Genomic DNA, 24,639 nt, shown 5'->3' with positions numbered 1-24,639 from the left:
ATTAAATTAAAAAATAAAAATAAATAAGCAAATAAATAAATAAAACCTTTAAAAAATGAAGAAATAAAAATAAAGCCACTCTCCCCTAGTATTCTCTTCACGGCACTCCCACCGGCTGGCACTGTCCTCTGGTTTCTCTGCTGTGCTCTGTGTCATACACGCCCTCCCAGCACAGACACGTCTGTAGCTGTGACTGCTTCCACGGCAGGCCCGGAACTATGAACGCCCGCGGGCGGGGTGGGGCGGGCAGGGCTGGGGCCTCACCTTCCTCTGTATCTTCTCCAGCAGCTTGCTCTTGGCGCGCACCTCCTCCTGGATGGAGTCGTAGACGTTGAGCAGCACCCAGTCCCCGCCGTCCTCATCCGAGTTCTGCAAGGCTGCCACCAGCTGCCTTTTGCGCTCGTCCGCATACCGCTTCCTCCGCTTGTGCCTCTCCTTCAGGTCCTTGTTCTTGGCCTGCTCCCCGCCGACTACCTGCTGCTCCAACAGCTGCAAACTGCCGGGCACAGAGAAGAAAGCACACGTGACGGTATCTGGCCATCGCCGCGCCCTTGCTGTCCAGCGGGACATCTCAGAGTCCATGCAACAACCCGTCGCACAGATGGACGCAGGTTCAGAGAGGCCAAGCCTCTGGCCAGGGTCAGAACCAGGGGTCCAAGCAGATCTGCCCAAGTCCAAGCCCGTGCGCTCAACTGCACGACAGGACGGACGAGAATCTCCCTGCGGATCCAGAGCCAACCCACCCGCCACCCGCCAGGGGCCTCCCAGGGCCCATGGTTTTCCCCCAGTACAGCAGGCTTGCAGCCGTGCGCCCCGGCGACCTGCACGATTAGAGTAGCCCTGAGATGGGAACAACATTCAGCGCATCTGGGCAGGCGCTTCATCATCTCCCTCTGCGGCCCCCCAACCAACTCATTCCAGCGTCACTCGCTGCTTGTCCTCCCAACAGCCAGGCTGTCCCCTGCGCTGCACTTTCGTGCTGCCTGGGGCTGTGCCCTGTATCCCAAAGGCCACCCTGAGGCATCTGTCCTGCAAACCTCACTCAGGTGTAGCTGAGCAAAACTACTCGAAGAAACAGAAGAAGCCTTCCCTGACCATCCTCCAGACCACACCCTGAACACCGTCACATGTGCTGAGTGTTCCCTTGGTGCCCAAAGCTGGGTCTCTGCAGGCAGTGTCTCCTTGGACCCTCGTGACGAGCTTCTCAAGAAGCCGAGGCACAGGGAGGCTTAAAGTTGGCCCCAGGAGGTAGTGGGAGGTAGTGGTGGAGGCGGACGGGAACCAAGGCAGGCGACTGCACAACCACTTGCTTTTCTTTGCTACAGAAGCTGGCCCTCCCTGGGCCTGGGTATCTGCCTCCCCCTGGACCGTGAGCCCCTTGAAAGCCAAGTCAGCAGCTCGTTCTTCCTTGCGCCTGGTGCCCAGCATGTAGTTGCTGTTCAGTTCACGTCTGAACTGTGGCCTGTGGGATGGAGTTTGCCACCACTAGGAGGAGGCTGAGCCCCTGACCATGGTGCTGACTTTGTCACAGAGGTGGGCCTGACATCATTCACATTCACGGAAGTGAGAACCAAGGCTCGGAAATGTTAAGTGATTTGCACGGAGGGAAGAAAGCCCAGCTCCCCAGGCGGCAGTGGCTGAGGGCGTTTGGGGTGGCCAGTCCTAGGTGTGACATTGGGAGGGCACTGGAGGCTCGCTGGGAGCTGAGGAAAGCCTGCATCATCCTGCCCTGGGGTTCCTGAAACCTGATAGCCAGGCCCTGCGGATGCCAGGCAGACAACAGTCCCCTCCCTTCCTCCTGGAACAGGTGCCTGATGGAGTCTGGTGGCGCCCGTGCGGCTCCCCGAGCAGAGCACTGCCCGCCCCGCTGATCAGCACCATCCCTGCCCCTCTGCTCCTGGACAGAGGATTGGGGCGTGTCCGGCCTCGGTCAGGAGGGGATCTGGATGGGGGCTCAGTGAAGACTCTCTGGGCACCCCCGCCCCCATGCCCAGGACATAGCTCCGTCCTGCTCCGCCACAGGGTCCCGCCAGCCCCAAGCACCAGCACTTACCGGGCAAGCACCTGCTGCTGGTCCACGGCGGGCAGCAGGTCGTCAGTCAGCACCGCCAACTCCATGCCCACACTGTCCCTTCTCACGCTCGTCATGACCAGCGAGGGCTGAGGCTGAGCCTCCAAGGCCCCCCAGGCCTCAGCCTCGGCCCCTACGCCAGGCTCTGCTGCCGACACCACCTCCTCGGCCATTTCTGGACCCTGGTCAACCTCCTGAGCACAAAGAGAAACCAAAGTGGAGGCAGAGAAGCCGGCCCCTGGACACCGGCTCACAGCGGCCTCAATCCCAGATGGTGGCGTCTGGGTCCCTCGCCATCTGGGATGGATCGCTTCTGGTTTGGAGGCACCCAGTTGTACAAAAATGCGCCCAGTTGGGTTCCTACTGCCACCATTTCTTCCAACACCCCGAAACAGTCTTGCTCTTCTGCCCCTGAAGACCCAGGCTCTCCACGGCAGCCAGGCAGTTTTCTCCAAATATGTACCAATCCCAGCCCTTTCCCGAAGAGAACCTTTTACAGATTCGCAGTGCGTTTGCAGTTAAATCCTGCTTACATAGCCTTCAGGCCTCCAGTGCCTCTCCCTGCCTCACCCCCACCCCCCCCCCCCCCCGCCCGCCCGCCTCTCTCCACCCCTCACCCTGCTGCTTCTCTGGCCTCATTTTCCCATTGCTGAGAAAGTCGAGATGTTCCCAGCCACAGGACTTTGGCACAGGCCATCCCCCCTGGCTTGATGCTCTGCTCTGGCCCCTTCCTCCTGCTCGGGTCCCATCTCAATGTCACCTTACAGCCAGGGCTCCCCTAGCCACCCCGTGTCCCATCTACTGAGAACCTGAAGTGTGCCAGATCCTACCCAGTGATCCTGTCCAGAGGCTGGCAGATAGTTTTCTCTCTCCACACATGTGGGCAGACTTAAAGCCTTCCCCTCACTCCCTGTGGCCTTTTGTGCCTCCTTAAGCAGAAGAGAAAAGGGTGGGGTCTGAGAGCAGCAGTGTTCAAAACGGGACCCGGGCAGTCCCTGCCAGTGCCTGGGGGACCCACGCCCCTGCCCTCAGCACACACTGGGCCTCTGTGCTCTAGATGGGCTTCTGAGGCCAAGGAGAGTCAGAAAGCTGCTAAGCAGTGGCCTCTTAACCACATCAATAATAAGAGATAGGACAGTTCCTCCATTTGTACACTGCTTTGCAACAGGCCATCCCTGATAAGCTGGGGGAGGGCTGGGGTCATTGTCTCTGTTTTGTGGTTGAGGACACTGAGGCCCAGAGTGTCACAGGAAGACCCAGGCTCCTGGGATTCCTCCCCCCACCTGAGGGTCGGCCCAGCGAGGAACTCACAGTCTTGAGCAGGAGGTAGTCAGCTGTCTCAGCTTCAGACCTAATGTCACCATGCCTGGGCCCCAGCAGATCCGTCAGGGAGGGGTGCTTGCAGGAGGATGGGGAGTGGCGGGGGGGGGGGGGGGGGCGGAGGGACAGTGGTCCAGAATCAACCTCAGCTCCCTGACCTCCCCTTTAGTGCCCCACACCCCCAGCCCCAGGCCTCATCAAGCCACCAGCTTCTCCTGCCTGTCACCGCTGAGGGGATGGGTGGGGAGCAGGGGCGAGGAGATGAGAGAACAGGGAAGAGAAACGGGGAGGGAGTATGCTCCCCTGTGCTCCCCGCTTGCAATACTTCGGGTGAAACACGCGTCAGCATCCCCATTTTACAGAAGGGGAAACCAAGGCCCAGAGAGGTGACTGCCCAAGGCCACACAACTAAGTGAGCGGTAGTGCCGGGATTTAACCCGGGTCTGTCTGACTCAAAGGCCTGCGCTCTTTACACACACACACGCACACGTGCACACGCATGTACATGCACATGCAGGCAAGGAAAGGAAAGGAAAAGGAAAAGAACAAAGGAAAGGAAAAAGACCAAAAGGGGGAGAAGAGGAAAGGAATCTAAAACATCACAGCGGGTGGAAAGGGGATAGGATGGAAGAGTGGCCCCACCAGATCCCCGGGGGGTCCCCGACCGGTAGCTGCCTTCCCACAGACCCCAGCCTGCCAGAGCACGAGGGCGGCCAAGGCCTCCTCCAGCTCCTTTGGGCCTGGAAACAGCATAACCATGGCAACTCAGCAAATCCCCCAAATAGGTGTCCCTCCCTCAGCAGAACGGGAGCCCACCTGGAAAAGCCTCCTGCCTCCCTCCCCCCCTCCCCTACCGGCTTACAGAGCATGAGACAGAGCTTTTCCCTTCCTGGACCCCTGAACACTGGTGCCCACGAGCCACCACCAAGCCAGAGCCACTGCAGCGGTGGCAACGGGGGCCAGGGCCCCGGAGGTTAGACATCTGCCTGTGCCCAGCGACCTGTGTGCCCCCAGCTGAGCTCTGCCCGCTGAGTTTCTGCCCGGCAGCCTGGGTGACATCAGCTACCTGTGCGGGGACCTTGGGTACGTCTGCCAGGGGCACCTCGGCTGCCACCACAGCGGAGGACAGCCTGGCCAGCTTGGCTTCCACCTCGGCAAACGGGTCGTGCAGGCCTGGTAACAGCTCCAGGGCGATCCGCTGTGGTTCCTCTTCCTCAGGGACGCACCCCTCCTGCAGCAGGGGCCCCGCAGCCTCCTGGCTGAGATACTCGTCTGGGGAATATCTGCCCTTGGCCTCCACCTCGGGCATGAAGAACTCCAGGTTGGAGGGCTCCCGAGGCCCCAGGAAGGCCTCGGACACGGAGGTTTCCTCGAGTGCGAAAGACTTGTCAGACCCCAGAGACACGTCAGACTTGGAGGTCTCCGCCTCGGGCAGCTCCTCGAAGCTGGGAGAAACCTCAGTCCTGGAGACGTGCTCGCCGGGCAGAGTGCGCGGCAGGGAGTAGACCTCGGGTTTCACGGCGGTCTCGTAGTGGAAAGTGGGTGAGTCCTCAGACATGTTGGCAAACTCAGCCCTGGACATGCCCTGGGCCTTGAGGACCTCCGCCTTCAGGACAGCCTCTGCAAATGGAGAGTCCCTTTAGTTTCTTCCAGAGTAGGATGAGGGGCCCCTGGGAGCCGGCCCACGCACACCATCTCTAAGGGACGGGCTTAACAGAGCCTCCCGGGCCCCCAAATCCTGGCCTCCCATCTCTATCAGAACTCACACCCCATTTCCTTCACCTCTTCCAGGAAGTCTTCCCTGACTGGCACCATGAGCTGTCCATTCTCTGACCTCCCCAGCCACTAGGTGCTGGGCTCTTACCACCCTGCCTTGGAACCGCTCTTATCACATAAGGTGACTGCCCTGTGGGTCTATTGCTGAGAGCTCCTGATCGGCGAGCAGACTTCACACACGAGACCCCGAGGGGCCCCTGCAGGGGCACCCGGCTCAGGGCTCTCGTCCACAGGATACACTAGACCCGTGGGAGTTCAGTGAACACTGTGGATGAAGGGCAGAGCGAACAAAATCACTCAGAAGCCTAATGTTCAAAGCGGACTGGAGGAGCGCTCTGAAGGACAGAAAATGCTAGAACCTGCCCTTCCCCTCTCCTCTGGGTCTGCCAGCCTGCACGAGACTGCAGTCACACAAGCCTCCTCAGTGCTCCCAGCCCACGGGCACTACACCCACCCACTCCTCTGTCGCTGTGTCCTGATGCTCCCCAAGCCTCAGTTTGCACCCTGGCAACGTGAGGATTCAGTGCATCCTAACTCACTGAGGGGGCACCTGGCACCCAGTAATGCCCCATAAATGGTCCCCACGATTGGCCAATATTGTCATCAATACAAGAAGGATTTTACAGTATTTGGGGGCGTCCTAGGAGGTCTGAGTTGCCTGGTGGCACAGGTATTTGAATGATAGTGGTAGGGTGGAACATTCTAGAATGTCAAAAAGACAACGAAAATCTTTAGCAAGGCGCAAGTTCTCACTAGTCACGGAGCCCTTATTTTGGGGTGTGTTTGCTTGGATAACAGACAGGCTCAAAAGGGAGAGGAGACTAGAAAAATACAGACACCGGGGGAAGGAACTCACCCGTGAAACACGGGTGATAAGTAACCCAGCCTGAGGCCAAGGCGTCCCAGATGCAACGCTGCGTGGGTGAGAACACTGCCTGGGTTCCAATCCTGACGCCACTTTACCAGCTGTGTAACCGTGGACAATTTACTTACCCTCTCTGTGCCTCAGTTTCCTCACCTATAAAGCGAGGATAATTGTGGTTCCTACCTGGCTGGGCTGTGGTGAGGAGTACCCAGCACTGAGCCCAGTGTGTAGAAAGTGCTCTACAAATGTCAGTTAGTAAAATGGGGAGAGGAGCCAGCTGGCCACCCACCTGTCTCCTTTCGCAGGTTTTCCTCCAGCTCGGACAGCTTCACGTCATACGAGTTGCGCATGGCAGTGATGTCCTCCTCCAGCCGGGCCCTGGACTCCTGCTCCGCCTCGTAGTCGGCCCTCAGCCGGGCCAGGCGCTCCTCGTACTCCTGGGAGTGGGGGGCAATATGGGGGGGGGGGGTGCCACGTCACATCAGGGGGTCAAAACGCAGCCTTCCGTGTTTCTGTCATTCAAACAGCCCAGGAAATACCGATAAGCCACAAGAACGGAGTTAAAATGGCCTACACGATCCTGGGGTGATTACTGGCTGGTGAAAACCCTTCTGAACTTCACTCTCCATTTTTAACAGGCCAATTATCTAAGATTTGGCTGTAATCTATCTTTCCACAAAGCAATATATCATGAAGGCCTGTGCAGGTCAATAAATACGTTTTAGCCAAATAGCTCTCAAGCTATCGAGCACGAAACACATTTTTATTTCTCTGCTTCTCCCTCCATCTTTGCTGTCACCGTCAGCTCTGGTCCAAAGAGCCTCCCAGCCCATCCCCCCCCTCCACTCTTGCCCCTGCCCCAAAACTTTCTCCACATGGCACCCTCATTCCCGTCTGTTAGGCCAGGTTTCAATGGCTTCCTATGTTAGAGGACAAAAGCTTCTCCATTTGACCCCAGTCCCCAGTGATCTGGGCCATCTGCCCCTTGACTAGACCTCATTTTTGCCACATTGGGCACACGGGCCACTGTCCATTCCTAGACAGCCCCAGCCCCACATCCTTCCTGCCTCAGGGCCTTTGCCCTTGCTCCCCCACCCCCAGCAAGCTGTTCCTTCAGACCTCAACTCAGTAACACCTCCTCCCAGAGGCCCTCCCTGACCACCCTGTCACTTCACTGATTTCTTCTTGGCATGGGTCATGAGCTTCCCGTGGTTCTCTCCATTTAGTCGAGTACAGGTTTATCGTCCAGCTCCCCTGCCACACAGCAAGCACTCTCCCCTCAGCGCCTAGCACAGAGGAGGGGCTCGGTGGCTAACCCTTGAACCAGCAAGTGCATGGAGCAGACTGCTGGCCAGTAACCAGACTACTCAGTTGCTCATGCACATCTCCCACAGGCAGGGCTGGGGGTTATGAGCTAATGACAGTACATGACCTTGGGGGTCACGGAGCCACTAGGGGAGAGAGAGCTCCTGTGCCGTGCCCACCTGGCCAGGACCCTTCCAGAATCACAGAACAAGCACAGAATTCTACAACAGTACAGACACTATGACGTGGGCTCTCGGGGAGGAGGGACAGAAGGGGACAGGGGATCGTTAAACCGTGACTGTGCGTTCTATGCCACACCTGAGACGCGTTTGAGCCTCAGGGCAGCACACAGGGTTCTGGAGGCCCAGGGAGGTTCCATGGCCTGCCCAGAACCACGCAGCTCTCTGGCGGGGTGGCCACGAGGAGACCTCCTACACCCCGTCCGCTTTCTCAGTTTCCCCTGCCCTTGCCCCCAGCTTCCCCCTGGGCCCCACGCGAGACTCGGCCCCCGGCAAGCACCCCTGGCTCCCTCGCCCAGCCCCCTCCACGGCTCCCTCCTAGCACGGCCCTGGCCCCAGTGAAACCCAGGCCCCAGCCTGGTCACACCTACACACCGGTAACCCCTGGCTGGAGATGCAGGTGTATGTGTGCACACGCGTGCACACGCCCACACACCCATGCCTACACACACACACACATGCACGCACACACGTCTACATGCACGAGCACACGTGTGCACGTGCGGGCACACACAGGCACACATACGGCAGTACCAACTTCTAGTCCCAGTTGTAAATGTGTGACCCCGAACCACAGAGGACCGCTGAGGTGGCCTGGTGCCCCTCCTGGGTCCTTCCGCTCTCTGACCGCGGCAGCCCTCCACCCCTTCCTCTCTTGAGAACAGGGAAGCATGCCCTCGCTTCCCAGCCCACAGCTTCCTGTCATCTCCAGATGGCGCGTCCATCCGAAGCCAAGCCGCCCACTCGGTGACTTTGCTCTTTCAATCCCCACCTCCCTCCTGCACCGCAGACTTCTCTCTCGGTGTGAGGCCTCTGCAGTCACAGAACATATGCCCTGTTCCCTCCAGCACTCAGAACTCCAGGACTCGATACGTTTTTCCGTGGCCCCACGCACACCTCCAGCTACAGGGCGCGGCACCAGCAGGGGCTCAATGCCTGCTGATGATTGGGTAGGGGGCTGGAGGGCAAACCCAGCCCCCCAAATCCTGCCTCGTGCCTGTTCCACAGCCCAATGGCGAGAAGACGCCCCTCGGCTCCCCCTCTCACAGCAGCAGGAAAGCTGCTGTTGCACCGTTTCTAGAGGCGAGGACACAGGCTCAGAGAGCTGGAACAACCTGCCCGAGGTCACAGAGCCCACCGAGAACTGCACTTGCAGAAGGTAAAAGCTGGCCGGATGCTGGGACTCTTCTGGTCCAAACCCCCCCCCCCCCCCCCCCCGCTTTCCTGGTGCAGCCGGGAGACTGAGCCCACAGAGTCACATCGCCAGCTGGTGGCTGGGCTCATCCCCGGCCCGGTACCCTCACCGCCCCACACAGGGGCCACCCCCCTTATCTTGAACATCCTGACTAGTTCTGGAATGGAAAGAAAAGCACAGTTGCAGGCACACAGTAGGTGCTCAATAAATACGAGTCATAAGTGAAATGGGCAGGAAGGAGAGAGGGAAGACAGACACCCTCAGCCCTTCCTCCAAGCGGGGCTCACAGAAGACACAACAGAGCCTGAAAAAAACCTTGGTGGTGGCCTCAGGCGACAGTGTTCTGATGTAGCGTCTGCTGGGTTATACCACGAGGAGGAGGCCAGCGACCCGCACCACCCCAGGAGCTGGGCCCGGAACTCCAGAGATGACCTGACATCCCCACCAGGAGCCTCCGGGCCAGCAGAGGAAGGGCAATGAGGCCTGAGCAACCAGAACCTTCACAGGGGCCAGGACAAAGTCCATCGGGGGTCACAACTGGGCCTCTCCCCGAGGACTAAAAGCCTCTGCCTGCCATGGGCAGCCCTTGGGGACTCGGGTGGATTTCTCCAGTCCTCTAGCCCACAGGACTCAGACTCCCAGGCCTTACCCGATCTGCCCCCCAGAGGCTGGGTCCCAGGCCCCCACAGCCCCACTGGGGCTCCCAGGGGCCCAGGGCTGATCCCACCTGAGGTTACAGCCGAGAGGCAGAGGCATCCAGACCCCCGTCCCTGAAGAGCTGTCCCTGCCCGGCCTCCACCGGGAAAGAGCCAATGTCCCATCCCCACGCTGAGGTCTCTGAATGGGGCCCTCAACTGGCAGGAATCTCCGGAAACCAGCAGGGCCTACAGTCAGGACAGAGCCTAAACAGGAAGTTAGGAAGCTTTACCGAGTCTGGCTGTGTAAGTCCCCCTCTAGGGATCAGCTCGACACCTGTAAGTCAGTAGATTATTATTACCTGCCCTGCTGGTTCCCAGAGATGCTGGAAGGCGCACATGTGGGAGCACGACCCAGGTGCCCCTAGGTGACAGCTTTTTTGGAGAGACCAGCTCCCTACATATCCACTGGTCAAATGAATGCCTGGGGGCTCCCCACTGCCCACCCAGACTGCCCAGCTCTCAGCCCCTGGCTCATTGGCACCTGCAGAGGGGCCCAACTCCCTTCCACTCTGGCCTCCCCCCACCGCGCACCTGGGGACAGCCCGTTGCCACCACCTGGAAGGCCTTCTCCACTCCCAGCAACCCAGAGTCACCTCCTCCTGGGGTACTGAGGAGAGACTCCTGCAGACACCCCCACCCCCCTCCCTGCTCTCCCCATACAGGCCCTGACCTGGAATGGACTGCACTCTGGAGTCAGGCCCCGAGTTGACATCGCAGCCCTGACTCTCCTTAGCGACATGACCTTGGACAAGTCATGGCACCTCTCTGAGCCTCAGCCTTCTGAGCTCCAAGATGGCCCCACCTGCCAGCCATTCTCCCACCTGCCCAGTGGCTCACCTCCCGAATCAGCTGCTTCTCGGCCTCTGTGTCAGGCTGGATCACAGATGGGGGCACCAGCTTCTCCTCGATCTGGACAGGGTTTAGGGGTACCTGACTGGACAGCAGGGCTGGGAGACAGATGGAAAACGAGGGCTGGGACCAAGGTGCACACAGTTTGCAGGAACTAAGCAGAAATCCATAAATAGACAACTAAATGCTTATTCAAAACAGACTTCACAGTATTGAATTTATTTGAAGCACGTCTCTACACAAAATGCTAATTTACTCAGTCATTCAACAAATATTTCTTAAGCACCTGCATGTTCTAGGCACTGGGGAAACGGCATTGAACAAAACAGACAGAACTCCACACCCACATTGGGTTTTCTATTGGAGACAGAAGGCACATAAAATAAATAAGCAAAATGCCAGCGCGGTACAAGGGGATACGTTCTAGAAAGAGAAAGAAAGCAGGGAGGGTGCTCAGGAGTAAGATCCAAGGGGAAGGGTTACAATTTAAACAGCGTGCTCGGGAGGACCTCTCAGACAAGGTAAGGCAAAGGCAGTGACCTGAAGGAAGTGGTAGAGAGAAGTAGGCAGAGATCTTGGGGAAGAGCTTTCCAGACAGAAGGGAGCAGTGAGTGCAAAGGTCCTGTGGTGGATGAGAGCCTGGACTGTTCCAGAAACGGCCAGGAAGCCAGTGTGGCTGGAGTGGAGCAAGGAAGGGAGAGAATGGGTGATGAGGAGGTCAAGAGGGAACGGGGTGGATCGTGGGGTCGTTGGAAGCTGCACTGAGGGCTTTGGCTTTGACACGGGTAAACGGGCCGCCGAGGGTTTGCGCAGGGCAATAAAAGGACTTGCGTTTGAACAGGACCTCCCAGGCTGCTGTGTGGGGATGCACGGAGGTGCAACAGGGCAGACTGCGGGATACCTGCCGGGGTGTGGGTGTGCTTTGCAGTAATTCGGGTAGGAGACGTTAGCGACTCAGGGGACAGCAGTGGACAGATTCTGGACATATCTTTTTTTTTTTTTTTTTTTTTTTTTTTTTTAACGTTTATTTATTTTTGAGACAGAGAGAGACAGAGCATGAATGGGGGAGGGGCAGAGAAAGAGGGAGACACAGAATCGGAAGCAGGCTCCAGGCTCTGAGCCATCAGCCCAGAACCCGACGCGGGGCTTGAACCCACGGACCGTAAGAAGATCGTGACCTGAGCTGAAGTCGGACGCTTAACCGACTGCGCCACCCAGGCGCCCCTGGACATATCTTAAAGGTAGAAACCAGCTCTACTGCTGGATCGGATGTGGGTTGGAGCGAAAACGAGAAACCAAGGGCGACCCCAGGGTTTCTGGCTTGAACACTCAGAAGAGGAGTGTTGTCATCACCTGAGTGATGACACTAAACAGCTAGCTATTCAAGTCCGGAATTCAGAGGCCACTGTGTAGCAATTGCTTGTGTTTGGTTTTTTTACATATTCTGTACTTTGTGACATTTGACATCATGGGGGACTTGCCAGCCAGGGAGAGACAGCCCCTCGCAGGGCCAGCTAATTCCTAGAGTCAACAACCTGCCAGTTGTTATTAGCCCACCTTTCACGTGCCAACCAAGCACCGCCAAGTCCACACCACACCCCCCTTCTATCTCGCAGTCCCAGCTGGGCTCTCCCTGCCCTAAACCCCTGAGGGCCAGGACTAGATGAGCAGGGACTGCCCCTGAGCCCCAACCCACAGGAATTATTCAATTTTTTATAATGTTTTAATGTTTATTTTTGAGAGACAAAGTGTGAGCTGAGGAGGGGCAGAGAGAGAGGGAGGCACAGAATCCGAAGCAGGCTCCGGGCTCTGAGCTGTGAGCACAGAGCCCGACGCGGGGCTCAAACTCATGAATGCAAGACCTGAGCTGAAGTTGGACACTTAACTGAGCCACTGGGCGCCCCGGAATTATTCAAACCAGCCAGGCCTACGCGGCTGCTCCCGCCCCGCCTTCCCCACAGAAACGCCAGTGACGGCTCCAAATCCAGCTCTGCACTGGATCCCCTTGCTCCTCCCTGGCTCCTGACCAACACCGGTGCTTCCCCCTGTGGCCCCATGTGGTGTTCCCCGTCTCTCCATCATGAGTAACACCGACCTCTCCGAGCTCCCACTCAGTCCCCTTTATGGATTAAGACCTCAACACAAGTCCCATGGCCAAGTTGAAGGGCCACATGTGAGCCAGGGGCACAGAGGTGGCAGTTAAAGCCACCTTGGGAATGAGCATGGAGAGAGGTGACAATGGAGGACCGACCCTAGTGAGCCTGCAGGGGGGTAGGGAGAGGGGAGCACTGACGAGCAGCAGTAGAGGGAGGAGGGGCACCGGTCACAGGGCATCCAGGAACCAGGGGTTTCAGGAGGAGGGAGGGGATGGGGCGTCTGGGTGACTCAGTTGGTTGAGCATCTGACTTCGGCTCAGGTCATATCTTGTGGTTCATGAGTTAGAGCCCCACGTTGGGCTCACTGCTCTCCGTGTACAGCCCGCTTAGGATTTTCTCTCCGCCCCCCCCACCCCTCCTCCTCTCTCAAAAATAAAACAAACATTAAAAATAAAAAGGAGGAGGGAGGGGGTTGGCTAAGTGAGCTGACACCGGAGGCCTGCCTGAGGCAGGATCCCCCGACTGAACAACTAGGAGGACAGGAGGACGACGAGGGCAGGCTCATTGTGTCAGGGCTCAGGGCCTGCCCACACTAGGTGCAAGGAAGAGCAACCAGGGCTGGGGAAAGACACAAGTGTTTCAAGCTTGGCTGGACACAGAAACAGGCCAGGAACCACAGGGCTGAGAGCCGCGGCTGATGGGAGCTGCCGAGGCACAGGTCCACACGCAGGAGGGTGCTCAGTGAGCTTTGAATGGATGGGTGGGGGATGAGTGGAAGCACAGATAAAAAGAATGGATGACAGCATGGAATGAACCAGCGGGTGGGTGTATGGATGGTAGGATGGATGGGACAGGTAGACAGAATGCGTTGATGGATGGGCGGATTAAACGGATGGTTGTTGAGTAGATGGTGAAGTGGGTAGATGGATAAATAATGGAGTGGGGTGGGAGGGTGGGTAAGTAGATGGAAGGGTAGGTAGATGAATGAGTAAATGGGTAGATGGATGGATGGATGGATGGATGGATGGATGGATGGACAAATGGGTAGATAGGTAAGTGGATGGGTAGATGGCTGGGTGGGTGGGTGGATGGATGGATGGATGGATGGATGGATGGATGAATAGATGGGTAGATGGGTGGATGGGTGAGTGGCTGGCTGGGTAGGTATATGGACGGATGGATGGTTAGATGGATGAGTGGATGGATGAGTGGATGAACGGGTATGTAGAATGGATGGACAGAAGGAAGGTGGGTGGGGAGATGATGAATGAACAGATGGACTCGGGCTCTTTTGTGCTCCCTTCCCCAAGGGATCCCCAGGTAAACAAAACCCTGGAGTTTGCAAGGACCCCGCAAGGCCTGTGCTGCAGGTACAGATTTCTACTTGCCAGATGACAGCCAAACACCTGGGTGTGAGAGCTGCAATCACAAGGTGCCTAAGTGGGAGAGGCGGTGGGACGTGAGGGAGTGAGTCACCCGGCTGCTAAGCAGCACAGCATCACGATGCTGCCACAGAGACAGGCGGGAGACAGGTGGGATGGTGGATGTGCAGCCTGGAGGCGGGAGCAGGCAACAGAGCCGTCAGCTGACAGAACAGGCCAGACGGACCTCTTCCCGAGTCCGTCAGTGAGCAGACACCGTCCGGCCATCACACCAGGGCTCTCTCTAACTGTTCAAAAGCTATGTGGGGCGCCTGGGGGGCTCAGTCGCTTAAACTTCCAACTTTGGCTCAGGTCATGATCTCGCGGTTCGTGGGTTCGAGCCCTGCGTCGAGCTCTGTGCTAACAGCTTGGAGCCTGGAACCTGCTTTGGATTCTGTGTCTCCCTCTCTCTCTGCCCCTCCCCTGCTCACATTCTGTCTCTCTCCCTCAAAAATAAAAAAACATTAAAAATTTTTTTTTTCAAAAAGCTATGCTGGCAGGAAGTGGAGAGGAGATGGGGCCCTGCTTCCGCGTCTCTCAGATGGGAAGCCGGAGGCAGAAACAAAGGGAGGGAGCCTTTCTCCTCAGTCCGGGCCCTTCCTGCCCCTCCTCCCCCAGCTGCGCACCTGACAGGTTGTCGGGGCTCATCTGCTGGGCCAGAATCGCCTTGAGCTTCTTGATCTCCTGCTGGTACTCGCGCAGGAGGGCATCCTTGGGGTCCTCGTTGATGCGTGGCTTGTTCCTGATGTTCTTGGCCCGGTTGGCGTAGCGCAGCGTGCTGAGTGTCTCGTCGTAGTTGTTGTCTGCAGGTGACAGGCAGGCCACCATCAGCGTCTTCGTGTTGCCCCCCAGCGAGTCCTGCAGCAGCCGAGTCAGCTTCGAGTCCCGGTAGGGGATGTGTTTACAGCGCCCATCCACCAAGGCCGAGATGACGTTGCCCAGCGCCGACAGCGACAGGTTGATCTTGGTGGCCTCCTTGAGCCGCTCCCCTGTGGCACCCGTCTTGGACTGCCGCTCACTGCCCGCCAGGTCCACCAGGTTCAGCTTGCCTGCCCGGAGGTGGTCCTTGCCCCGCTCGTCTGCAGACGGACCGGGCAGAGGGGGAGGGCACTTAGCCACCAGGCACTGAGCGCTCTCACCTGCCGAGGGTCTCACATTAGCACATAGGAGTCCCATGAAAGAGGCACAATTACTGTCCCCATCTTCCAGATGAGGAAACTGAGGCTCAGAAAGGGCATTTAACTTGCCCTAGGTCACACTGCTGCTAAGCGGTGGATCCAAGATCAGAATACAGGGCTGCCTGACTTGGGGAGCAGGGGCTGGGAGGTCCAGACTATTCTCTGAGTGCAGCAAGGCTTCTTTCAGTGCTAATAGCTCCTCCAGATTTCCTGTGAAGCCAAAGGTGGGGGCAGGGGGCAGGGGGCATGACTGGGCGAAAGGTGGGGGAATGTGATTGTATCTTTCAATGCAAAAGACATTGGCTTTGGAGGCTCTCGGACCTGGTTCCCAACCTACCCCTGCGTCCTCCTTGCTGTGTGACCTTGGCAGAGTCATGCACCTCTCTGATCCTTAATTTTCACATCAACAAAATGAGACTGATAGCAACTCCTCACGGGGGCTGGTTGTTGGGAGGGGTTCATTCCTCCTGAGAACAAGCCCAATTCTGCAGTGACTGAGGCCGTGAGGGCAAGGCAGACCCAGGTGCTGAGGGTGACTGGAGTTGGGCCCTGGCTGGTAGCAGGGGCTTAGAGCACAGGTATTGAACGCACAGATCCTGGGGGTCCAATCTTGATTCTATCTCTTAGTAGCTATGAAACTTGGGGGAAATCGCTTGACTCGGTTTCAAATGAGACGGGAGGGGGAAGGCAGGCGGAGGGGCAGGGGCTTCCTCCTTAGTCTCCTGCTGGTTGAAACCAGAACTGGCCTAGATCTGCCCATGTCCACAGCAACCTGAAGTAAAGAAACAGAAAATCTGGCTGGTACCCAGTAGAGCCTTGGATATGTGAGGGGCTTAAAGTTTGAGGCTTTTTTTTTTTTTTTTTTTTTTTTTTAAAGCAGCAGCAGGAAGGAGGGACTTGGAACCGTGCTTTTGGAAAGCTCTTGGCTGGAGGCACCTGGGCGGCTCAGTCGGTTAAGCATCTGAGTCTTGATCTGGGCTCAGGTCATGATCTCTCGGTTCCTGAGATCGAGCCCCACATCAGGCTCTACGCTATCAGCCTCTCTGCCCCTCTCCTGCTTGTGCTCTTAAAAGAAAGGACGAAAGAAAGAGAGAAAGAGAAAGCTCTTGGCATAATGAACCAGAAGCCCTAAACAGGTTTATACCCTTTGCCCCAGGAGGTCTATGCCAGGATATACAATCCAAGGAAATGACTCTAAATGCGGAAAAGGTTCTGTGCACAAAGATGTTCATTGTGGCATTATTTACAGCACCACAAAACTAGAAACAACTTTACCACCCTGTAAGGATTTGGTTAGACAGGACCATTACTGATGCACTGTCCCTCAGGAGGGACCCATGGTCACAAAGACATGGCGGTAATGATGCTCAGTGAGGCACGGGGAATGAAACGCAGAGGAGAAACTATCTACAGTATAAGATTTCGATTGTGTTTATAACTTTCATAGGGGAAAAAAAAGGACCAAAAAAACCCAATATGCTCAAATCTAATAGGCAGTTGGGTTTCTGGGTAATTTTCCCCACCTTTCTCTAATCTCTAAGTTATCTTGATTGAACTTATTTTATAATGGAAATGATAAACACCTTTTAAATTCGTTCAAAAGCCTGTTTCCAGAGAAAGCCTGCCTCATCCAGGCAGCCTGCCTCATTCTTCAAAACCTCCTGCAAAGCCCAAGAGGCACTCACTCTGTCCTCCCCTGTCCTAGTCCCTGTCCCCCACTTGTCCCCCTCATCACATGAGGCTGTGACCTCACTGACCCCACCCTCCCCATATCAGCACCCCGGGGAGACTCAGACCCAGCAAACACAAGCAAGTTGCCCCGGAGGCAGGTCACCACACAGTCTGGGTGATGTGGTAGGAGGTACCCTGGCTTTGACCTTGGGTCAGGGATCTCTCCAGAATTGTGTTCCCAGTTGGGCCTAGGCTGCAACCTGCTGCAGTGCTCTCCAGAGTTCTATTCATGATGAACCTCAGACATGGAGGCAGCTGCCGTGTCAATGGGAAAAACCCAGATGTCACAGAGAACGAGGTTCAAATCCCAGCTCTACTGCTTATTGGTTGCAGAACTCTGCACAAGCAACCCACTGCACCTCTCAGAGCCTCAGTTTTCTCATCTGTACAATGGGAATTAAATTGCCCGTGTCTAGGACTGTTGTGGGGTTTACACAGAAGGAAGTGTGTGAAGTGCTTAGCACAGCAGCTACGGGAGGCCAGAAACAAAGATGAGTTTCTTCCCTTCCCCTTCTCTTCCCCAGGGACCCTTCCAGAAAGAAGGAAGAGGGAGATGACTGAAGAGTGGAGAGCACTGTCTAGAAGGAGGACAACCCAAAAGGTCCAGGTGGTACATTCTGGAGACAGAGCCCTGGGATCGATGCCCAGCTCTGACACTTTCTAGTTGTGGGGTCTCGGCTTCCTCATCTGTAAGATGGGGATGATGTTGGTATCCACCTCCTGGGGTTGTAAGGAGTAAATGAGCCCATGCACAGAAACCCCGCGGCCCATAGTAAGTGCTCACTGTGAATGAGCTCCTAGTATTGCTGTTATTGTTGTCCATGCTGTTTTTTCCTGGAAATATGGGCCCGAACGTGGGAGGGGCCACTTGGGTTCGCCTCGAGGCAGTTCGAGAGTCTTCTCCCAGTTTCAGATGGGCCCCACCCCCTGGGTGCCCACCTGGCCCCGCATACCCACAGCGTAGATCTCGATGCTGATGGTGAAAATGGAGTGGGAGCGCGAGGAGTCCTTGTTCATCAGCGTGTAGCCCACCGAGCGGTTCTTCCAGCCCGCCTCCATGATGCGCTCACACTGGGCCATGTTGTGCACCGTGTGCATGGAGAGCCCCTTCACGTACACCCCCTTCTCCGGGTGCTCCTTCAGCTGTGGGGCGAAGGGACGGGTCAGAGCCGGGAGAGACCAGGGATCCCCAAGGAATCCAGGGAAGGGCCCAGTTCGGGCCACCTCTGCCCTCCTGCGGTGCCGGTTGGCGCCTCAAATTCCCTGCAACGGGCAGGGGCTTTGTTCCAGGTGGAACCAGCCTCAGACTCACCCCACTTCTTACCTGTTGTGGGGCCTTGGGCCAGTGACTTAACCTCTCTAGGCCTCAGTTTCCACATCCGCAAAATGGGTATGAGAGGCCCATCTTTCAGGGTTGTGGTGAGGTTTCAGTCAAATAAGGCCCAAACAACGTTTGGCGCAGTGCCCGGCACATGGCAAGTGCTCCGTAAATACCAGCAGCCAGCCTCACTGCTGCTTTTAGTGCTATTATTATGAAGGAGGTTTCCAGACTGGGAGCTTCAGCTCCCAGGGGCTGACCCTGTCATCACCCAAGGGCTCTGAAATCTTCTCTTCTGCCCTGTCAACACGTCTTCTGATCGCCTCTCTGCTGTGGCTCCAGGGACACGGGAACGTTTCCAGACCTTGGATCATGGCCGGGGAGGGGCCATTTGCTGCCAAGAATTCCCACTGGCCCATGGCTCAAGCGGGCCCCCAGCCCTCAGCGTGATGGCAGCGAGTAAATGAATTTATCTGATTGCTCCCTGCTTCCTCTCCAGGCAGCCAAGTTATTCTGTTGCTGACACAGAGCTGTGAGATGAAGCATTTGTCAAGTGTGAGGAAATAAAACTAGTCTGGCAAAGAGCAGAGTCATCTGTCTGCTGGTCTGAGCCACGGAGGCTCAGGTGCTGGGCTCCAGCTTCACGGTCCCCGGGGTGGGGGGTCAGGCCCCTGCTGCGTGGGGGCTTGGGGGGCGCACAGGCCTGCCCTATCTGCTTACGTGTGGAGAAACAGCCAGACCCAGAGTGAAGGACCGGACTTCACGAATCGGAAACACAACTGAGGCACAGAATTGTTAAGTGATTTGTTGAAGATCACACAGCTGTTAGCACCAGGGCAGCAGTGGGGTCACAGGCAAAAGAAGATTCTAGAGGCAGTCCATGGAGAGAGGCTGCAGCGTCCTGCGGTAACTGAAGTCTGAAATGATGACCTTGACCTAGAGGCTGGGGGTGAGGACGGAGCACCAAGGACAGAAGCAGGAGACCCTGCAGAGGGTGGCTTGAAGCCGGCCAGAACTGCCGCCCCAGCGTCTCACAGTTCCGTCTCAGTGACACACGGGCGTGGACGGCCACCTGCTCCCAGGACCCCGAAGCTGCCTGCACACGGCAGGCCCGCTGGCCGAGCGGCCGCTCCTGGCCCCCGGGAGAAGCAGTCTGCTCCTTGGTCGGGCAGACCTGGGGTAGAGACCTGACCCTGCTACTGGCTGGCTGGAGAAGTCAGTTTGCCTCTCTCTGCCCCCGTTTCCTCATCTGCCAAATGATACCGAATCCTACTTCTGCAAGACCTTTATGAGGACTCAGAAAAGGATGGAGGTGGGTCCGTGGAGGGGAGCCCGCCAGCACAGCACCAGGAGGGTGGGGGCGGGTGGGGGCGGTCTCTCAGGAGCAGGTAAGAGGAGTGGGGGATGGGGGATGGGTGCGGGGGGTGGGGCAAGCCCTCGTGTCAAGGTGCCGCGGTCCTATTTTCAGGCCCTGGAAAGCTTGCTCCCCCACCTCGAGATCCCCCACAGTCTTGCCTCCCCTGGGCCTCAGCCCTGCTCTTCTAGGGAGGCTCTGAGTGCCCGGGGGAACTACTCCTCCCTGCAACGCCGCCCTGAGCCTGGTCACCATGGCGACGGCTGGGATGCCACCAGCACGGAGGAGGGGCTCCTGACACTGCTCCCCAGTGCACTGAGAGGCGCTGAGGCCTCACTCCCCTGCCCAGTATGGGCCGTGGGGGTCGGGGCGGAGGGAGCGAAACTGCTCCCCCCAATCCCTCCTCGCCCTGGCTGATCTAACCTCTAATTACCAAAACTCTCAGGCCCTGGGGCTCCGAGCTTGTGCTGTGGGACCTGGCCTCCTGGAATCAAAAGCAGTCTCACCCTTTCCGGACTTGTGTACCCAGGGGCTGGTCTTACTAGGTACGCGGAGCCTCAGTTTCCTCCTCTGCAACAAAGGATCAGAACAGCACAGCTCTCCTCCTAAGGCTGCTCTGAGGTTGACAGGAGCACCTTCAGCACCTTCTCCAGGAGGCGGCGACTCCACAGCCCCCAGTGCCCCCGTGGGGAGCGTCTCAGAGTGCAGCTGTCACTGGCGGCCCCTGCCCCCCACCCCGGGCAGCCTGACTCACCAAGCCTGAGGCGTGGGGCCCAGATGGGGCAAGAGCATGGCTGCCAGCCCTCAGGGACTGGGTAACCGAGGCCATTGTAGGGTCTCCAGTGTTGCAGGAGGGGAGGAGGGCCCCCTGGTGTCCCAGCGCAGGTTGCCAGGGGACCCTGATACCCCAGGTTGGCCTTTTGATTCTGACACATGGGAGCGATGCCCTGTGCCTCCCTCCTCTCCCCATTCCCCTGTCGGGGGCTGAGCTGTGACTCAGGCGCGCCAGCTCCAGCATAGAGAAGACAGTAGAAAGACTCCAGGTGGGCGGCTGGAGGTTCCGGCATAGAAAGGCCAAGCACCGCTGTGTTGGTCAGGAGCTGAGAAGGAGGGGCCAGGCCGGGTCCCAGTCAGGATGGGGACTGGAAGGAAGGGAGGTCACGCCCCTGTGGACCCGCTGTAGCATGTGGCCTGGCAGCTGGCACCAGGAGGTTTTCCCGTCTTCGCTGAATGAATGAATCACTCGGTGGATGAGCCTCCCTTGACTAGAACTCCACTACTGGCTTCTTACTGCCCTAGAGGTTTTCCAGATTGCTGACCCCCCAAAATACTCGGGGAAAGCCCCTCACAAGTTCTGGTACCAACGCCGTTACTAGTGATTAGCTGTGTGGCCTTGGTCAAGTCCCTTCCCCTCCCTGGGACGCACTGTCCTCATCTGTACCAGGAAAGGCCTGACTAGAAGCTCTCTATGGGTCTTCCCAGATCAAATTTTTAAGGATTTTTCCACCATACGGCCAGGACAAACAAATTTTTCAAGACTGCTACTCTCTGATGTCTGACTTGTTCACTTGGATCACAGAGTGGTCGCTGGTCAGAGGGGAACTCACAACCTCCCCCCACCCCAGATGAGCCCAGGGCAAATGGGGCGCGGTCAGGGGGCAAGCAGGAGGCCGAAGTTGAATGGAGAAACAGCCCGGCCCCCACATGGGGAAGGGGTGGGGGGAACCAGGTGATTCTGACGTCCTGTCCGATCTAGAGGTCACGTGGGGCAGGAGGGCTGTGGGAGACATCGCAGCACCTGGTTCTGCCTCTCCCACCCCCACCCCCGTCCGGTAGCTGTCCAGGCGCATGCCCTGGGAAGACTTCAGCACTTTGTCACCCAAAAGGTCCAACCCTGACTCTGGCTTCCTAGCCTCAGGCAAATCACCTTGTCTTGGTAAAACCAGACTGGTTTTACCCATAAATGGAATCTCCCCGGCAACCTAGGCTCTCTCAGCCGGGGCATTCTGACCCTGAAGGAGGTGAGCTCACTCCCAATGCAGGTCGTGGGCCCCCTGGGATGTCCACTGGTTGCCTGGTCAGATAAGGGGCAGCCAGGAGCATTCTGGCCACAGAACTGGCTCAGCCTCCCCCAGTGGGCCTCTCCTCCTTGGACCTGACCTGCCTACCCAGCATTTACAGAGCCCCAGACAGGACACACGACCAAGGCCTCAGACCAAGGCCTAGACCTGGGCCTAGACCTGGGTCCAGCCTTGTCACCAACTGGCTGTTCAGTTCTGGTAGGTCACCTGACCTCGCTGAGCTCCCCAAAGGGTCAGCCAAGTTCTGCCATTCTTTATAGACCTCCTCTCAAAGCATCTAATGCTGCTGCACCTTGCTGGGAAATGATGCTCTTTCCTTCTGACTCCAGCCTTCTAGAAGAAGGGGAAAGTCACAAAACGTGTGTGATTCTCAGTGACCAACTGAGCCAGCCCCGGGTTCTTCTGTTGCGGGTGGTCCCTGACTCCTTAGAGGGCTCCCCTTTGCAGAGCCCCGCGTCGCATTTCCTGGAATCCCGATGGCATGAAAGCGCTCACCCGTTGACGGCCTTCCGTGCTCCTGCGCCCTGTGAGCAGCTTGTCCTCACCACCCTCTTCAATCCCCACAACTACTTTATAAGGTCATGTCTTGGGTCCTGGGGTGCCCCCACACCAGAACCCTCTCGAAAAGGAACAGAGTCCCAGAATCTCAGGCCACCAACAGCCATGAAATGGGATGTTTGAGATTCAGGTCCTTGAAGTCAGACAGACCTGGGTTCAGATCCAGCTTGGGCCACAAACTTGGGCAAGCTAACTAAGCTAAGCGTCCCTTCCCACACTGGCAGATTGGGGATAATAACAGCTACCTGACAAGATGACTGTGACTATTACATAAGATCACGTGCCCAAAGCAGTCAGTGAACAGTGCTCAATAAATGATGATCATTACATTGTTTTTTTTTAGCTTGAAGGGCACTTACAGATTTTCACAGTAATTTTTTCAGAAGTGGAACCCAGTTTTCCAAATGAAATCTATCACAAAGACTTCATCTATTTCACCAGACACAGGTGGGATTCTCCCAGGTGAGGTGCAGCCCCCCCCGCCATGTGTGGTCGGGGGTAGGCCCATTAGCCACTCCCCTACAACATGGATTCAGAGATTCCTCCAAAATTCAAGTTCAAAAGTCCCTGCTCTAGTCCAAACCAGCGCCTGTGCCCTCAGAACACCTCCCCTGTATTTCTGAGGGAGCACGGCCTGATGCCAGCCTCCCCCCTCCACCAGCCCCTCCCCGCCCAAGCCGCATCTGCACCCACCTCCAGTTTCTGCTTGCTGTCGGCCCCCAGCAGGTCACGGACATCTTCATTGTAGATCTCCAGGTAGGAGGCCCGGACCAGGAACTTGGTATTCTCTGCACACTGCGGGGAGTGGACAGGGACAGCAAAGACGCCTGAGCACTTGCTGCCAGCCCTGCCCCTGCAACCTAAGCCCTCTGCAGCCAGGACATCTCGAAAGCACCTCGTGGCAGGAGAGGCGATGTCAAGGGGAGGCGAGCCCCCTACCCTGCCTGGCAGGGCCACAGGTCAGGACCAAGCACTGGCCACGGTCTGATCCCTCTACAGCCGACTAGGGGCGCAGTCCCTGCTCTGCCATTTCCCAGATGCAGGAATCTCTGCTCACAGCCATGAGAGGCCACCAGGGCAATTCTCCCCTGCAGCCTGGACACTGGGATAAGTGGTCTTGGCCCAGCACATAGGGGCTACACGTCTGGGCTTCCCTATCTCGACAATGGGATGATAGTGATCTCCTGGGCCAGGGTGGGGGTTCCCTGAGATAATTATGCAAAGGGCTTTGCACAAGGCTTGGTCTGTAGCAACTGCCGAATAAAAAGGGAGGCTCTGATGGTTACAACGGCTTCTCGGAGGAGTGCTCTGGATCAAATGATACATTACGATCCAGAAATGGCAGGAGGAAACCACGGCCCTGTCACGTAGAATTTTCTCAGCGTGAAGTTCTTCTCCCATCCCCTTTCCAGAAACCACAGCCTGCCTCCGCTTACCCGTCGAGTCCCGGCGGGCTCTGAAGTCCTTCCGGTCCATTCACGGTAATGTCTCAAGAGCCCCCAGACCTGCCCCTTCCCTCCAGGAGGCCCATACCTGGACGCTCTCAAAAACGTGCTCGAAGGCCCTGGGGATGATGCCTCTCTGCGAGGACGGGTCCGGCAGGCCCTGCATGGTGAAGGACTTCCCGCTGCCCGTCTGGCCATAGGCGAAGATGGTGCCATTGTAGCCCTCAGTGACACCCTGTGTGGGAGAACCAAAGCCCGGTGCTCAGCCGGCCGAGCCCAGCTGGACTCGGCCGTCTCCTAACTCACAGACTCAGGGCCCCTCCCAGGATGGCACTGGGCTGGCCGTGCGGTACAGAGATAAGGAAGTCACAGTTCTGTCCTCTAGGGGTCCACCTCCTGGTGGGGGACACTGTCCGTGTGTGGAGTTAAGGGCTTGTGAGGTGGAGCCTGGCCTCTCTTTCAGGGGTTCAAATCACCCTTTTCCTGAGTGTGTGCCGGGGGAGCTGGTCTTACCCAGGCACGCTGAGCCTCAGTTCCCCCCTCAGGATCAGAACAGCACCTCCTTCTAAGCCTGTAGTGAGGTTTACACGCGAACTATTTCCTGCACTGGCACATGGAGGGCTCGCGTACAGGGGCGCTCACTGAACGTCTGCCTGAAACGTGGCGGAGACGGACCTGTACAAGCGACCCTCACACCAGGCAAGCGGAGGAAGAGGAAGGCATTCCAGGCTGAGGGGGTGCGGAGAGGTCAGAGTCTGAGAGCAGGTGGAGCCGGGGCGAGGGGGACGGAAGAAAGGAAGCAAAGCGGCGGCAACCCTGAAATCGGTCTTCACTCACTGACACGTCTGTTCATTCCACGGCGCTCCGGCTGGGGACACGGCGGTGATCGAGGCGGAACCCCAGTCCCTGCCCTCACAGAGCTCATGAGGTCACCGATTCTAGAACTCAGCACGGGGCAGCGGAATCCTGTGTCAGAACGTGGGCCCAGAGAGCTGCTCCCAGGCCCCGAGGGCCCACCTGGCATCCACACCCAGTGACCCGCAAAGACCCATCCTGTGGGCCAACGCGGGGCTCGGGATCCCCAGGGACTGCTGGTGAAGGAACCAGAAATCATGATTCACAGCTTCTCTGACGGCCAG

General features: G+C 57.4%; 1 protein-coding gene across 8 annotated transcripts in view; it reads right to left on the bottom strand.

Moving 5' to 3' along the window:
- The window catches only part of KIF17 (kinesin family member 17), a 48,207-nt gene that overhangs the window by 17,971 nt on the left and 5,597 nt on the right, over positions 1-24,639 (bottom strand). For 3 of the 8 annotated variants that reach the window (XR_013557695.2, XM_078452280.2, XM_078452281.2), the window contains exons 2-12: positions 23,589-23,735; positions 22,749-22,850; positions 17,698-17,887; positions 14,462-14,974; positions 10,307-10,416; positions 6,322-6,469; positions 4,458-5,011; positions 3,383-3,469; positions 2,902-3,000; positions 2,054-2,265; positions 265-496 (exon numbers count right to left, since the gene is read on the bottom strand). Coding sequence is in view for 7 of the 8 variants with exons in the window: in XM_078452280.2 (XP_078308406.1) it covers positions 265-496; positions 2,054-2,265; positions 2,902-3,000; positions 3,383-3,469; positions 4,458-5,011; positions 6,322-6,469; positions 10,307-10,416; positions 14,462-14,974; positions 17,698-17,887; positions 22,749-22,850; positions 23,589-23,735 (2,394 nt within the window). In the remaining variant the exon portion in view is untranslated. Of the gene's footprint in view, positions 1-264; positions 497-796; positions 1,463-2,053; positions 2,266-2,901; positions 3,001-3,382; positions 3,470-4,457; positions 5,012-6,321; positions 6,470-10,306; positions 10,417-14,461; positions 14,975-17,697; positions 17,888-22,748; positions 22,851-23,588; positions 23,736-24,639 lie in introns of those variants that run through there. The other 5 variants (XM_078452282.2, XM_078452286.2, XM_078452283.2 and 2 more) reach the window with 5 other exon arrangements.

Source organism: Panthera onca, chromosome C1 (genome assembly GCF_046562875.1).
Source record: "Panthera onca isolate mPanOnc1 chromosome C1, mPanOnc1 haplotype 2, whole genome shotgun sequence".
NCBI classification, from domain to species: domain Eukaryota; kingdom Metazoa; phylum Chordata; class Mammalia; order Carnivora; family Felidae; genus Panthera; species Panthera onca.
Note: the sequence above shows the minus strand (reverse complement) of the source record. Positions and strands in the feature narration are given on the sequence as shown.